Source organism: Lithobates pipiens, unplaced genomic scaffold (assembly GCF_037356315.1).
Source record: "Lithobates pipiens isolate NorthernLeopardFrog02 unplaced genomic scaffold, aLitPip1_a1.2 Scaffold_19, whole genome shotgun sequence".
Lineage (NCBI taxonomy): Eukaryota > Metazoa > Chordata > Amphibia > Anura > Ranidae > Lithobates > Lithobates pipiens.
The window spans coordinates 144,338,575-144,351,194 of record NW_027507764.1 but is presented as its reverse complement, the minus strand read 5'-3'; the positions used below and the strand labels follow the sequence as shown (position 1 = coordinate 144,351,194).

The 12,620-nt window shown below is 41.0% G+C and overlaps 1 protein-coding gene across 2 annotated transcripts in view; it reads right to left on the bottom strand.

Annotated features, from left to right (window-relative positions):
* Positions 1–12,620, bottom strand: part of CHN2 (chimerin 2) — a 465,335-nt gene that overhangs the window by 21,130 nt on the left and 431,585 nt on the right. For both annotated transcript variants that reach the window (XM_077491359.1, XM_077491360.1), the window contains one exon: positions 12,312–12,389. In XM_077491359.1, the coding sequence (XP_077347485.1) occupies positions 12,312–12,389 (78 nt within the window). The remainder of the gene's footprint in view (positions 1–12,311; positions 12,390–12,620) is intronic.

Genomic DNA, 12,620 nt, shown 5'->3' with positions numbered 1-12,620 from the left:
CAATTTGAAGAAAAAATAGGGTTATTTTGAAATTGATGGAAGCAACAGGGCCATGTTTAACAAGATGTAGCATCCCCTCTTCTTTTATTAACACTGTGTAAATGTCTGGGAACTGAGGAGACCAGTTGCTTGAGTTTTGGGAGAGGAATGTTGTCCCATTCTTGTCTGATATAGGATTCTAAATGCTCAACAGTCCTGGGTCTTTGTTTTATTTAGCATTTTTGGATGGCAGGGCAAACTGTGTTCACAGGCAGTGATTTTTGGAAGAATTCCCGAGTCTGCGCAGTAATGTCCATCACAGAATTATGTTTGTTTTTAATGCAGTGCTGTCTGAGGGCTCGAAGATCACGGGCATTCGATATTGCATTTTGGCCTTGTCCCTTGCGCACAGAGATATCTCGGAATCTTTTGATGATATTATGTACTGTAGATGATGATATATTTAAAGTCTTAGCAATTTTAGGTTGAGGAACATTATTCTGAAATTGTTCAACAATTTTTAGATGCACCTTTTGAGATTGGTGAACCTCTGCCCATCTTTGCTTCTGAGACACTCTTATGCCCCGTATACACAGGCGGATTTTCTGTCAGAAAAAACTTGGATGGTTTTTCCAACGGAATTCCACTCAAGCTTGGCTTGCATATACACGGTCACACAAAAGTTCGCTGAACTTTTGACCGTCAAAAACGCGGTGACGTACAACACTACGACGAGCCTAGAAAAAGAAGTTCAATGCTTCCGAGCATGTGTCAAATTGTTTTTGAGCATGCGTAGAAGTTTTGCGTGTTGGAATTTGTACAGATGATCGGAACTTTTTCTGACCGAAAAATTGAGAACCTGCTCTCAATATTTTGCTGGCACAAATTCGGCCAGCAAAAGTCTGATGGAGCATACACACGGTCGCATTTTCCGAACAAAAGCTCTCATCTGTCTTTTGCTGGGCGAATTTCCAATCATATGTATGGGGCATGACTCTCTAAGATCACAATCATGTTACTGACCTGTTGATATTAACCTAATTAGTTGCAAAATGTTCTTCCAGCCTTTCCTTCTTAGTGCCACTTACTATTCCAGCTTTTTGTTGCCATGTCCCAACATTTTTGAGATGTGTTGCTGCCATCAGTTTCAAAATAATTTTTCTTTTTTTTTTTTTTAAATGGTACTTTTTCTTAGTTTAAACATTTGATATATTTTTTATTGTGAATAAAATATGGGTTTATGATATGCAAATAATTGCATCCTGTTTTTGTGCAGATTTTACACAGCGTCCAAACTTTTTCTACAAGTTCTAGAGTTCTACAAGCATACATTCTAGAAATGGCTGCATTATATTTCCTGACCATGACGACACAGGACCATGTCTGTGTAATGTGTGCTATAACAGATATTTTTAATCTAAATCAGAAACCTATGTAACAGGGTGACATCCCAACAGCACAATTAAGAGACAGGAACAGAGCGTTGTCACCCTATACTAGGAAGTGCCTGCACAAGGCAGGCCAATACATATTACTTTAATGAATGCTGCAGACTTTAAATACATTGAAAATGATTTTGCAGTTAACAAAATAAAACTTTTATGAGATTTTACAAATACTTTAATGCTGAAATCTGCTTATTTCAGATGGATTTTGCTGAGAGTATTTGTTATGGTTTGCAGTGAGGTCTACCTATAGAAATTAAGCTGGCGGTAATGTTGACACAGCGGTGACACAGAAATATGTAGAGTGCCATAAAGAGAGATAGCAGCATACCTGACCACCTTGGACAGAAGTGAAAATCAGTGAAGGGAATTCATTTTCTAAAAATATGTGTGCCTTAAGTCAATGGAATGTCAACTAGACAAACAGAAGGAGAACAGGGTTTCCCTTGTTATCGTTTTTGTGTTCATAAGAGATTTAAGACCAGCCTGACACACCGAGGTTTATTTTTAAAAACAGGAAAGAAACATGGCCATGTGCAAATGTGCATATAGGCAGGCCAGCATTTTCTAGAATTTTATTTTCCTTAATACAGGTCATAATATGAAACATAAAAAATGCTGAATACTTTATAACTTGCTTTTTATTAATTTTCTTTATTATTCTATGTAATGTTAATGTGGTTTCCTAAAATAAAAAATAAAAAAAGTTTTATACTTACCTGCTCTGTGCAATGGAATTTCCTCCTTTTCATCTCCATCCCCTGCTGACGTCATCTACTCCTGAGTCTGCCCCCATAGCAAGTTGCTTGCTATTGGGGCACACATGCAGGCATGCTCCCGAGCCAGGTAGTGGAAGTTTTTTTTTTTACCTTATTGCAGAGAATGCATTAGGGAAAAAAACCTTTGGGCAGAGGTATTATGTTTACTATAACTGATCCTGTCTGTACTGTGCTGGGCGACTTTCATTATCAGTTGTACACTAGATGTGCACACTACCGGTATCTGTCCTAACAAAGGATTAAAGATCTCAAGGTTTGGATGGTATTGCATTACATTTTTTTGGAACACCAAAGTAAATGATTGACAGGTATTAACAGGTTATAAACTTTAAACAGCATCTTCAAGCAGCATGTAATGTTACAGTCAAAAAGTGCAAGTGCGCTCCACTCCCTTTTTAAAATTAGTTTTATGTAATCCCATGTAGCCTGATTAACCAGGCTTCTTAAACTGCTTTTCCTGCACTGCAGCTTCTTGCCAAAAGATTGTATACTGTATCTTCTCATGATCCGAGGTGAGTGGGCAAGACTGCTACAGATAAACAAAGAGCAAGAGCTAGGAACAGAGTGACCATGTAGATTAAGGCTAATTAGGATATATACTGTATACATATACACACATATATATGATCTGATCCCAATCCCATGATCCTGCAGGAAATGCAGGTGGTTATTGAGCTGTTTAGGGGTATGCCTATGTGGGGTGGGGGGCATATTTGGTTCTGACATCAGAAACTCTAATATTGCACTCGGACGGTTTCAAACAAGCTGGAAAACCCATATGCAATCTATGTAAATTATATGTATGCCACTACAGTCCATTTACTGAGTTGCTTGGGAAATAAAATATCAAAAAATAAATAAATAAATAAATAAATAACCAAAGCACTTCAGAAAAGAAACATATCTGGTAAAGCTAGGTTGTGCCAGGTGAATAACTAAGGAGGATAATTCGTGCAATTACTTGCACCATTTTTTGTACCTCTTTTTTCATATTGTAATAAAGTACTGTCATTTGTTTATCCTAATGAAATTACTTTTTAGTTGCCTTCAAAGTCCCACTGTTTGGGGGGTATTTTCTTTACTATTTATACTTTTGAGATGCTGGCAACAACCCAGTGTTATTTTCTGGTGGTTATACAGTGCCTACAATGGTAGCCAGGTAGGTGCCATGGGTTTTCCTGCCATAGCAAAAGCTCTGTATTATTTCCCAACAGTGACAGTAATGATGTATCTCATTATTTGCTATGCTTTCATCTGCACTCTTAATAAACAATTAAAATCATTTTCGGAACAAAAAAAACAGCAGCTGCACCCATCAGGACATTAAACTGCTCCTTTGTTCTGTGAAAGTCACTTCTCAATGAATTGCCTCTGTCAACAGGGGATCAGTGAAAACTATTCACACAAATGGGCCTGACTGTCTGATCCAAAACATGCTGCACCTGTTTCACATCCCCAGACCATGTGACTGCCCAGCCCCCGGATCACTTTATAACCTATTCAATGCCAAAGAGAACACACATATAATAGATATCTAAAGCATTGGTGCTGACTGTGGCTGACTAGACCACAAGCAAAAATACATGTTGTAAGGCAATCTTAGCAAAGATGCCCCTTTGCGCAGCACATCCAGGAATATGACCCATAATTGAGATAGAACTCTGCCATCTCCACTAGTTGTGAACTGAATGCTAAATATCTATAACAAATACACATGGTCCTGTCCCCTGAGCATGGTGCCCTGCAATACGGCAGTGTGTCATGCCATTCTGTCAGCATTGCTCTCTGTCAAGGCCCCCCACCACTAGGAGAAGACCAAAGAGGACCCAGCACATCACACGACCAGCCAGAGGACATCAGAAAACATAAAGTAAAGTAAAACATACTGCTGGTATAAAGAAAATAAAAAATGAATAGTGCAGTTGGCATTATAGATGTAGCGCCCTGCTCCTAATGAGCAGACGCTATTATTTTTCAAAATTAAGTTGTCTGAAGCTGTAGTTGGGCTCAGACTAATTGTTCCAAAAAGTTCTGGTTTCTGTACCAGTTCAGCTGGGTTGCACTAGTTTCCACTTGACCGTGGGTGTCGCTGTCACTGCCGGTAAGTGTGGAAATGCAACAAGCTGGATGTATTGAATACATCCTCTTGCTCAGAAAGTGGCCCAGAGGGAGTGGCTTCCCTGCTGTGCATTCTGGGAGAGGGTATTTAAGGTACCGACGCCATCCTGACCTCATGGCCCCTCTGGCCTGGGGTGTGTGTCGCATGATCCTGCACCTCGGGGGCCGACTGGCCTGAGGCTTTGCAACTGAGAGGGTAGGCCCAGGAGTTTTTGGGCCTACTTATCCAGGAGTGGTCCTGTGCTGTCTCGCCTGCGGGGGTAGGCCAAGAAAACTGGAGGACCCAGGGGAGGACTTTACTAGGAGAGGACCGAGCACAAGGCTGGTATCTCTAGAGGAGCCTGGAAACCCAGTTGGAGGACGCAACCCAGATCAACACCCATACAGTATCGCCGGGTCAGCTGAAAGAAACTGGTACTGTATGGCAGTTCAAATCTCTCAAGAGTACTTTAGTTTAATTGACAAGTCTGTGGCAAGTCTTCTAGGTCAGTGAGAGGGGCCTATCCGGTGGTTGCTGGATCCAGTCTTTGGAGCTGTTTGTCCTCTGGATCTGACCAATACCTCTAACCCGCAATTATAAGGTGCCTGAATGCCCCTTAACCCTTTGACCCTCTATTGAAGGACTTTGTGCTTATCTTAAATAAATCTGTGAAAAAGGACTAAGTGTCAGATTTAACATTCTTTGGGCTACTTTCCAACGAGACCCCTGAGACGGAGAAGCGAGCAGGTGAGGTAACGGTAAGCCCAAATAAAACCAACAGCTCCTTTGGGGGTCAGTGCTACATAGACTAAAGATTATTAGTTATTTTTAGGCTGGTATTCACTTAAAGTGGATGTAAACTCACTCTCATTCTTTCTAAACTACTGCAATATTGGTTATCTAGAGGATATACATGCCTCCTGCATGTATACTTATCTGTCAAATGTCTCCCCTCTGTCTGCTAAGAGACCTGAACAACTGCAGATTTTGTGGGTGGGTCTGTTTTCCAGGGATCAGTGGGTGGAGTCATGATGTCAGTAGGCTCCCTGCCCACCTCTACACTCCCCTTATCAACATGCATTTTCTCCTGTGTATTTCTTACACTGAACGTCTGCTATGATCACTAACATCCAGTCAAAACCCAGAAAAGTCCCCACATGACTTCAGCATGCCAAATCATGCTGAGGTGTGGAACAGCTACTCCTTGTATAGCTGCTGCAGAAAGGAGTGGGGTGGGAATTAAAAAATAATGCATGTCTTAGGCTAGTGCACGAGATATGTAAATCACCTGTCACTCACAGCAAGGGGAAAGAACGGACAAAGATTTCCCAGTTTGTCCCTTTTATTTCACTGAAAAAAGATATGAGGATTTCTCAGAGCTGGATTAACTCTTTATGGCAAGACTGGGCACAGCTGATCAGAAATCCCATACTCTATATTGTGCCAGACAAAAAAAAAAAATTTGGGTTTACATCCACTTTAAAGTGAATGACAAATTTGCATGTGCCATTATAAAGTTTTGCATACATGCGCACATAAAAACAAATCCTATGGAAATTTTAAACATGAGAGCATAAAGTAAAAACCAGTAAAAAAAGGCCCTTATTAATCAAACTTTCCTGAATGTTACCCAATGGAGGTTATTTATGAAAGGAAAAATCATTTTGCACTACAAGTGCAAAGTGCACTTGAAATTGCATTGAAAGTGCACTTGGAAGGGCAGTCACTGTAGATCTGAGGGGGGCATGCAAGGAAAATAAAAAACAAAATTTTTTCTTGCACATGATTGGATGATAAAATCAGCAGAGATTCCCCTCATTTCAGAGCTTCCCCTCAGATCTGCAGCGATCTACAGCGACTGCACTTCCAAGTGCACTTTCAAGTGTACTTGCAGTGCACTTGCAGTGCAAACTGGATTTGCCTTTAGTAAATAAACCCCAAAGTGTATGTAGTAAAAACAAACATATACAATATCTCACAAAAGTGAGTACACCCCTCACATTTTTGTAAATATATTAATATATCTTTTCATGTGACAACACTGAAGAAATTACACTTTGCTACAAAGTAATGTAGTGAGTGTACAGCTTGTATAACTGTGTAAATTTGCTGTCCCCTCAAAATAACTCAACACACAGCCATTAATGTCTAAACTGCTGGCAAATAAAGTGAGTATACCCCCAAGTGAAAATGTCCAAATTGGGCCCACATTGTCAATATTTTGTGTGGCCACCATTATTTTCCAGCACTGCCTTAACACTCTTGAGCATAGATTTCGCCAGAGCTTTGCAGGTTGCCACTGGAGTCCTCTTCCACTCCTCCATGATGACATCACAGAGCTGGTGGATGTTAGAGAGCTTGCTTGACTGTTTGAGGATGCCCCACAGATGCTCAATAGAGTTTAGGTCTGGAGGCATGCTTGGCCAGTCCATCACTTTTACCCTCAGCTTCTTTAGCAAGGCAGTGGTCATCTTGGAGGTGTGTGTTGGGGTCATTATCATATTGGAATACTGCCCTGTGGCCAAGTCTCCAAAGGGAGGAGATCATGCTCTGCTTCAGTATGTCACAGTACATGTTGGCATTCATGGTTCCCTCAATAAACTGTAGGTCCCCAGTGCCAGCAGCACTTATGCAGCCCCAGACCATGACATTACCACCACCATGCTTGACTGTAGACACTTGTCTTTGTACTCCTCACCTGGTTGCCACCACACACGCTTGACACCATCTGACCCAAATAAGATCATCTTGGTCTCATCAGACCACAGGACATGGTTCCAGTGATCTATGTCCTTAGTCTGCTTGCCTTCAGAAAACAGTTTTTTTCTTGCGCATCATCTTTAGAAGAGGCTTCCTTCTGGGAAGACAGCCATGCAAACCAATTTGATGTAATGTGTGGCGCTGACCCCCCACCCCTTCAACCTCTGTAGCAATACTGGCAGTACGCAAACATTTATTTCTCAAAGACAACCCCTGGATATGATGCTGAGCACGTTCACTCAACTTCTTTGGTCGACCATGGCAAGGCCTGTTCTAAATAGATCCTGTCCTGTTAAACTACTGTATGGTCTTGGCAATCTTCTTATAGCATAGGCCATCTTTATGTGGAGCAGCAATTCTTTTTTTTCAGATCCTTAGAGAGTTCTTTGCTACGAGGTGCCATGCTGAACTTTCAGTGACCAGTATGAGAGAGTGGGAGCGATAACACCAAATTCAACATACCTGCTCCCCATTCACATGTGAGACCTTGTAACACTAACAAGTTACAGGACACCGGGGAGGGAAAATGGCTAATTGGGCCCAATTTGGACATTTTCACTTAGGGGTGTATTCATTTCTTTGAGAGCAGTTTAGACATTAATGGCTGTGTGTTGAGTTATTTTGAGGGGACAGAAAATGTACACTGTTATACAAGCTGTACACTCACTACTTTACATTATAGCAAAGTGTAATTTCTTCAGTGTTGTCACATTAAAAGATATAATAAAATATTTACAAAAATGTGAGAGGTGTACTCACTTTTGTGAGATACTGTATGTGCAAAGAGCTGAACTATAGATATATATCAAAAAATGAGTGCCTTTTAGAATATATAATGTTGCTATATTACTATCAATAAAAATGTATGAGTCCATAACTAGTAAAGTCCAAGATAATCCATGCAAACAAATTTGTGCAACAAACCACAATGTACAAGAAAAATTCTCTAAACAAAATGTGCAAAGTAAAATCCTATTCGAAAGTGCGCATGAAGATCGCCATCAGGCACCCCCAAGGGTATATGCTCACCTTACAAATGGGCTCTCATTAGAGGTGCGAATGGAGCCTTAAAACAACCAGGGATTTTGGATGGCAGCTGCAGGTAAATATCCCATAAGCATGTAAACACTTTCGATTGATGGTCAAAGCCCAACTCAAAAGAAAAAAAGAGAGCCTCATAGTATACACTGTAAAAATACTTTTATTAATAAAAAACATACATGCACTCATGTTTGTAAACCAGAGTGCCAGGCATAAAAAAGGATCAAACCACCTACTCCCCTCACATCTCAATCCAGCTTGCTGTCAAGCTGTGCTATGGGAAGAACAATAGAAGCCGACATGTCACTTACAAACTCACTCTCACTCCTCAAATGATTCAGCTCTGTTCTGTCTTTTGATGTGACATCAGGTGCTCCTGATGATGTCATAATGATGAAAAATGTAGGATGAAACGGCCATGATGACTGCACAACGAGGAAAGTAATGAGCTTAACCGATCCAGGAGAGTTTGTGAGTGATCTGACAGCTTTTACAGTTCTCCCCATAATGTGGCTTGACTGCACCCTGCGACTGCATTGCGATACAAGGGGATGTGTTGGCTTTTTTTATGCCTGTTACTCTGGTTTACTCTGGTTTACAAACCTGAGTCGATATATGTTTTTTACTAATAAAAATATTTTTACAGTGTACATTATGAGGCTTTTTTCTTTGAGCTGGGCTTGATTCTGAAGCTGTATTTACCACCAAGTTCATTGACAATCTACTGAGAGTGTGCACATGCTAAGTAGGATAGCCACCGGCAGTTGCAACCTTAAATCCCTGATTTAAGGTTTGTTTTAAGACTCCATCTGTAAGGTGAGCATATACCCTTGGGGGTTCCTGGTCACGGACTTCACGTGCACGTCTGAATAGGATTTTATTTTTCACATTTTTTTGGAGACTTTTTTTTTTGGACATTGTGATTTGTTTTATGGATTTGTTTGCACAGGTTACCTTGGTCATTAATAATTACAGACTCACAAATGTGTTTGCATATACAGTATATTCAATCAGCACACTGTTTTTTTATATATTTATAATACAGCAATCTATATATTTAAATATTTTTTCGGTGTGACTATGACCGTATAAAATATTCACATCTCCACTTCACAAATTACTACATTTTGTGATGTCATAGCGTATATGTGTAGCAGAAAATATTGTAGGTTTTATGATTTCCCCTTCTCTGTGTTAATAATGACAGTAACATGATGAGAATTTCCTTTTCTAAAAGGCAGGACTCCTTGTGAAAGCTAAAACCATTTTCCAAACAGACATCAACCTAAATATTTTATAGAGTCACCTTATTGGTACTAAGGAGATGGATTACAAATATCAAATAGCATTTGCAAAGATTTCCACTCCATTGAACAAAATGGCTTGCATTTTGTAATGCTGAAACTGAATCCATATGCTCTTTAATAAGAATACCCTTCACTTCTTCTATAGTGGAAAAGTATTTCCATTTAATATTGTGTTGGCTTTTTCAAAAAACCTTGGGTACATTGAGGACTATTAAAAATTGTGTTTAATAAGTTAAAGAACAATGTTAGTTGCACAAATCAATGAGTACAACATTACACTGGTCCATAGTTTTTATCCTGAGTTGACATAGGACCTTTGAACTGCAGCCGAAGCACAATTTCAAACTGTTTTCGGTTTGTTTGCATAACAGAATATGTAGTTTAAAGTGGCTCTCAGGGGCTTAAGAAGAAAAAAAAACAGCAACAGTATAAAGAAGCAGGTTTATATTTATTTGTCCACTGGCCAGTTAGCTGAGAATCCACACTCTAGCAGATCTCTGTGCACCAATACTAGCCAACACCTCTGGTGTGTTGAATAGCATGTTCTCTCGCAGGGCGTTATGGTTTTACCCATCAACCCCCAGTCACGGCAGGATAAAGCATGACAAGCAGGTTGGTGGAAGGAACATAAGTGGCCAATGGGGGACATGCAGGAATGGCTGAGACCAGCCCTGACAGTACTCCCTCCTCAATGACCCATCCCCCTCGGAGGTCCACCAGGCTTAAGGGGAAAACGTCTATGGAAATCACGGAGGAGGACAGGGGCATGTACGTCCGAGGATGAGACCCAAGAGTGTTCCTCTGGATCGTACCCTTTCCAATGCACCAGGTACTGTATGCGCCCACGGAACCTACGAGAGTCAACAATGGACTGTACTTCATACTTCTTATGAATCTCAACCTGTACAGGGTGAGGACGAGGCACCAAAGTGGTAAAGTGGTTGCAGACCAAAGGTGTTAATAAGGAGACATGAAATACATTTGAGAAACGCATATTAGAAGGAAGGTCTAATGCGTAAGCCACTGGGTTAATCCTGCAAACAATACAGAAAGGCCCAATAAACCGAGGTGCGAACTTCAGAGAGCGAACACAAAGTCAGAGGTTGCGAGATGACAGCCAGACCCTATCCCCAACCTGGTAGGAAGGTGCAGGCAGGCGTCTGTGGTCAGCAAGGAGTCTGTACCTATCATTAGCATGTCGCAAAGCCTGGACTTGTGCTCAAGTGAAACAAAGACCACGGAGATGCTCCTCTAACACAGGAATATTCTGTGGAACAAATGAGTCAGGCAACATGGAAGGTTGGAAACCATAGTTCGCCATAACCAGGGACAATCGGGAAGCAGAATTCAGGGACAATCGGGAAGCAGTCTGACCAGTTGTTATGATGGTCAGAAATATAGCAACATAGAAATTGCTCAAAAGACTGAATGGCTTGTTTTGCAGCCCCATTAGATTGCGGGTGCAGAGGAGAAAGCAAGCTGAATTCCCAACTGTGCACAAAAGGGTCACCGCAAAGAGATGCATGAAGCCCAAGTGCATGGGTTCATCTTCACTGACCGACTCAGTACCAGGAGGCATGGGAGGTGAGGGAGGCAAGGGTGGGACTGCAAAGCTTGAAGACAAATATACAGGAGGTATGGAGTCATTGAGGATGGCAAACGTGATCAACTTCTCCAACTCAGTGGGTACATCTCAGGCTGCTATCTCATCCTTGATGGTATCTGAGAAACCATGAGAAAAAGCCACGAGGGCCTCATTGTTCCATGCAACCTCTGCTGCCAGAGTATGGAATTCAATGGCCTAATCAGCAACAGTTCTCGTACTCTGTTTGATGGACATGAGGCACTTGGCAGCAGAAGTGGAGCATGCAGGAATGTCAAATACCCTTTTAAAGGAAGCCACAAACTCAGGGTAACTCAAGACAACAGGTCTTTGGATCTCACATAGAGGGGTTTCCCAGGCCAAGGCTCTCTCAGAAAGCAAAGATTCCTACTTTGCTTCTGTCCGTGGGAAACGCCTGGGGCAGTATCTCAAAGTATATCTCAACCTGGTTGAGAAACCCTCTGCATTGGACTGGATCGCACACAAATCGCTGGGGAAGCGGAACGGAACCAGACATACTTCTTATAAAAGGTAGTACTCGAGGCAGGTGGAAAAGCAGCAGGGACAGCCTGCAACACAGGTTGTACCGGAGCAGCTACAGTGGGAGATTCCAGGTGAGCCGTGCTACTCAGGAGCATTTGTAACATCATGACATCCTGCTCATCCAATCTGGAAAAAATATTACCAACAGTGCATCTTCCAAATTCATGGCCTTCACTCTGGAAGGGTGAAAGTCTTCACAACAGAAACACAGAAAATAATAAAACATAACAGAGGTTCTAACCAGTGTCATGTGTTTTCAGCAATGGTCCTTGTGCAAGAACAATTTTTTTCCCCTAATTCAATTACTCCCTAATTCAATTACAAACACATATTCTCTGTGTATAGAGATGCAGGTCAATAGCACCCTTCTGACTCTTAATGGGCTTGGACATCCCAGTGGGCCTACATGCATCCATACAATGTACACAAATTTTCTACCTACCTATGGTTCTAACTCTTCACCACCTCTTCAAAACTAAATAAAGTTAGACTGTAAATTATACCAGAGAATGCTTTTGAGTTTAATGACATGCATGGAGCCACCTGGAGTAAAAATTTATTTTTATATGGCAGCAAAATTGCTGTCTTTTATTATTATATTGTCAAAGAATAATTTTATACTGCCCAGCATAACATTAAAATTGGCATGAGATACAGGAAAAACTGGTATAACAAATAAAAAACTTTACGGTTTGCTATATATAGCACAACACAGGCACAATTCATTCCCCTTCCTGATATATACTGATAACTCACCTCGATCAAACGCCATTTTTACATCTTCAATGTGCTCTGTAAAACCTGAAACTCTGTACAGGCCTTCTGACTTCAAGCCTATAAGCAGAAAAAGTAAAAAAAATGCAATATATCCATCTCCATTGTTGCATATTTTTAAAAATGTTAATTGTGAAAAAAAGTGAAATTTCACAGAAGTGCATTGGGATCAACTGAAGGCAAAACATCAACTGAAAATTACCCACACTTTGTGCCCCATAGCTAAAACAAGAAGTGAGAGGAAATCCCTGCAAATAAGAGAATGCCTTGCACTCCCCTAGGTTGCCAAAA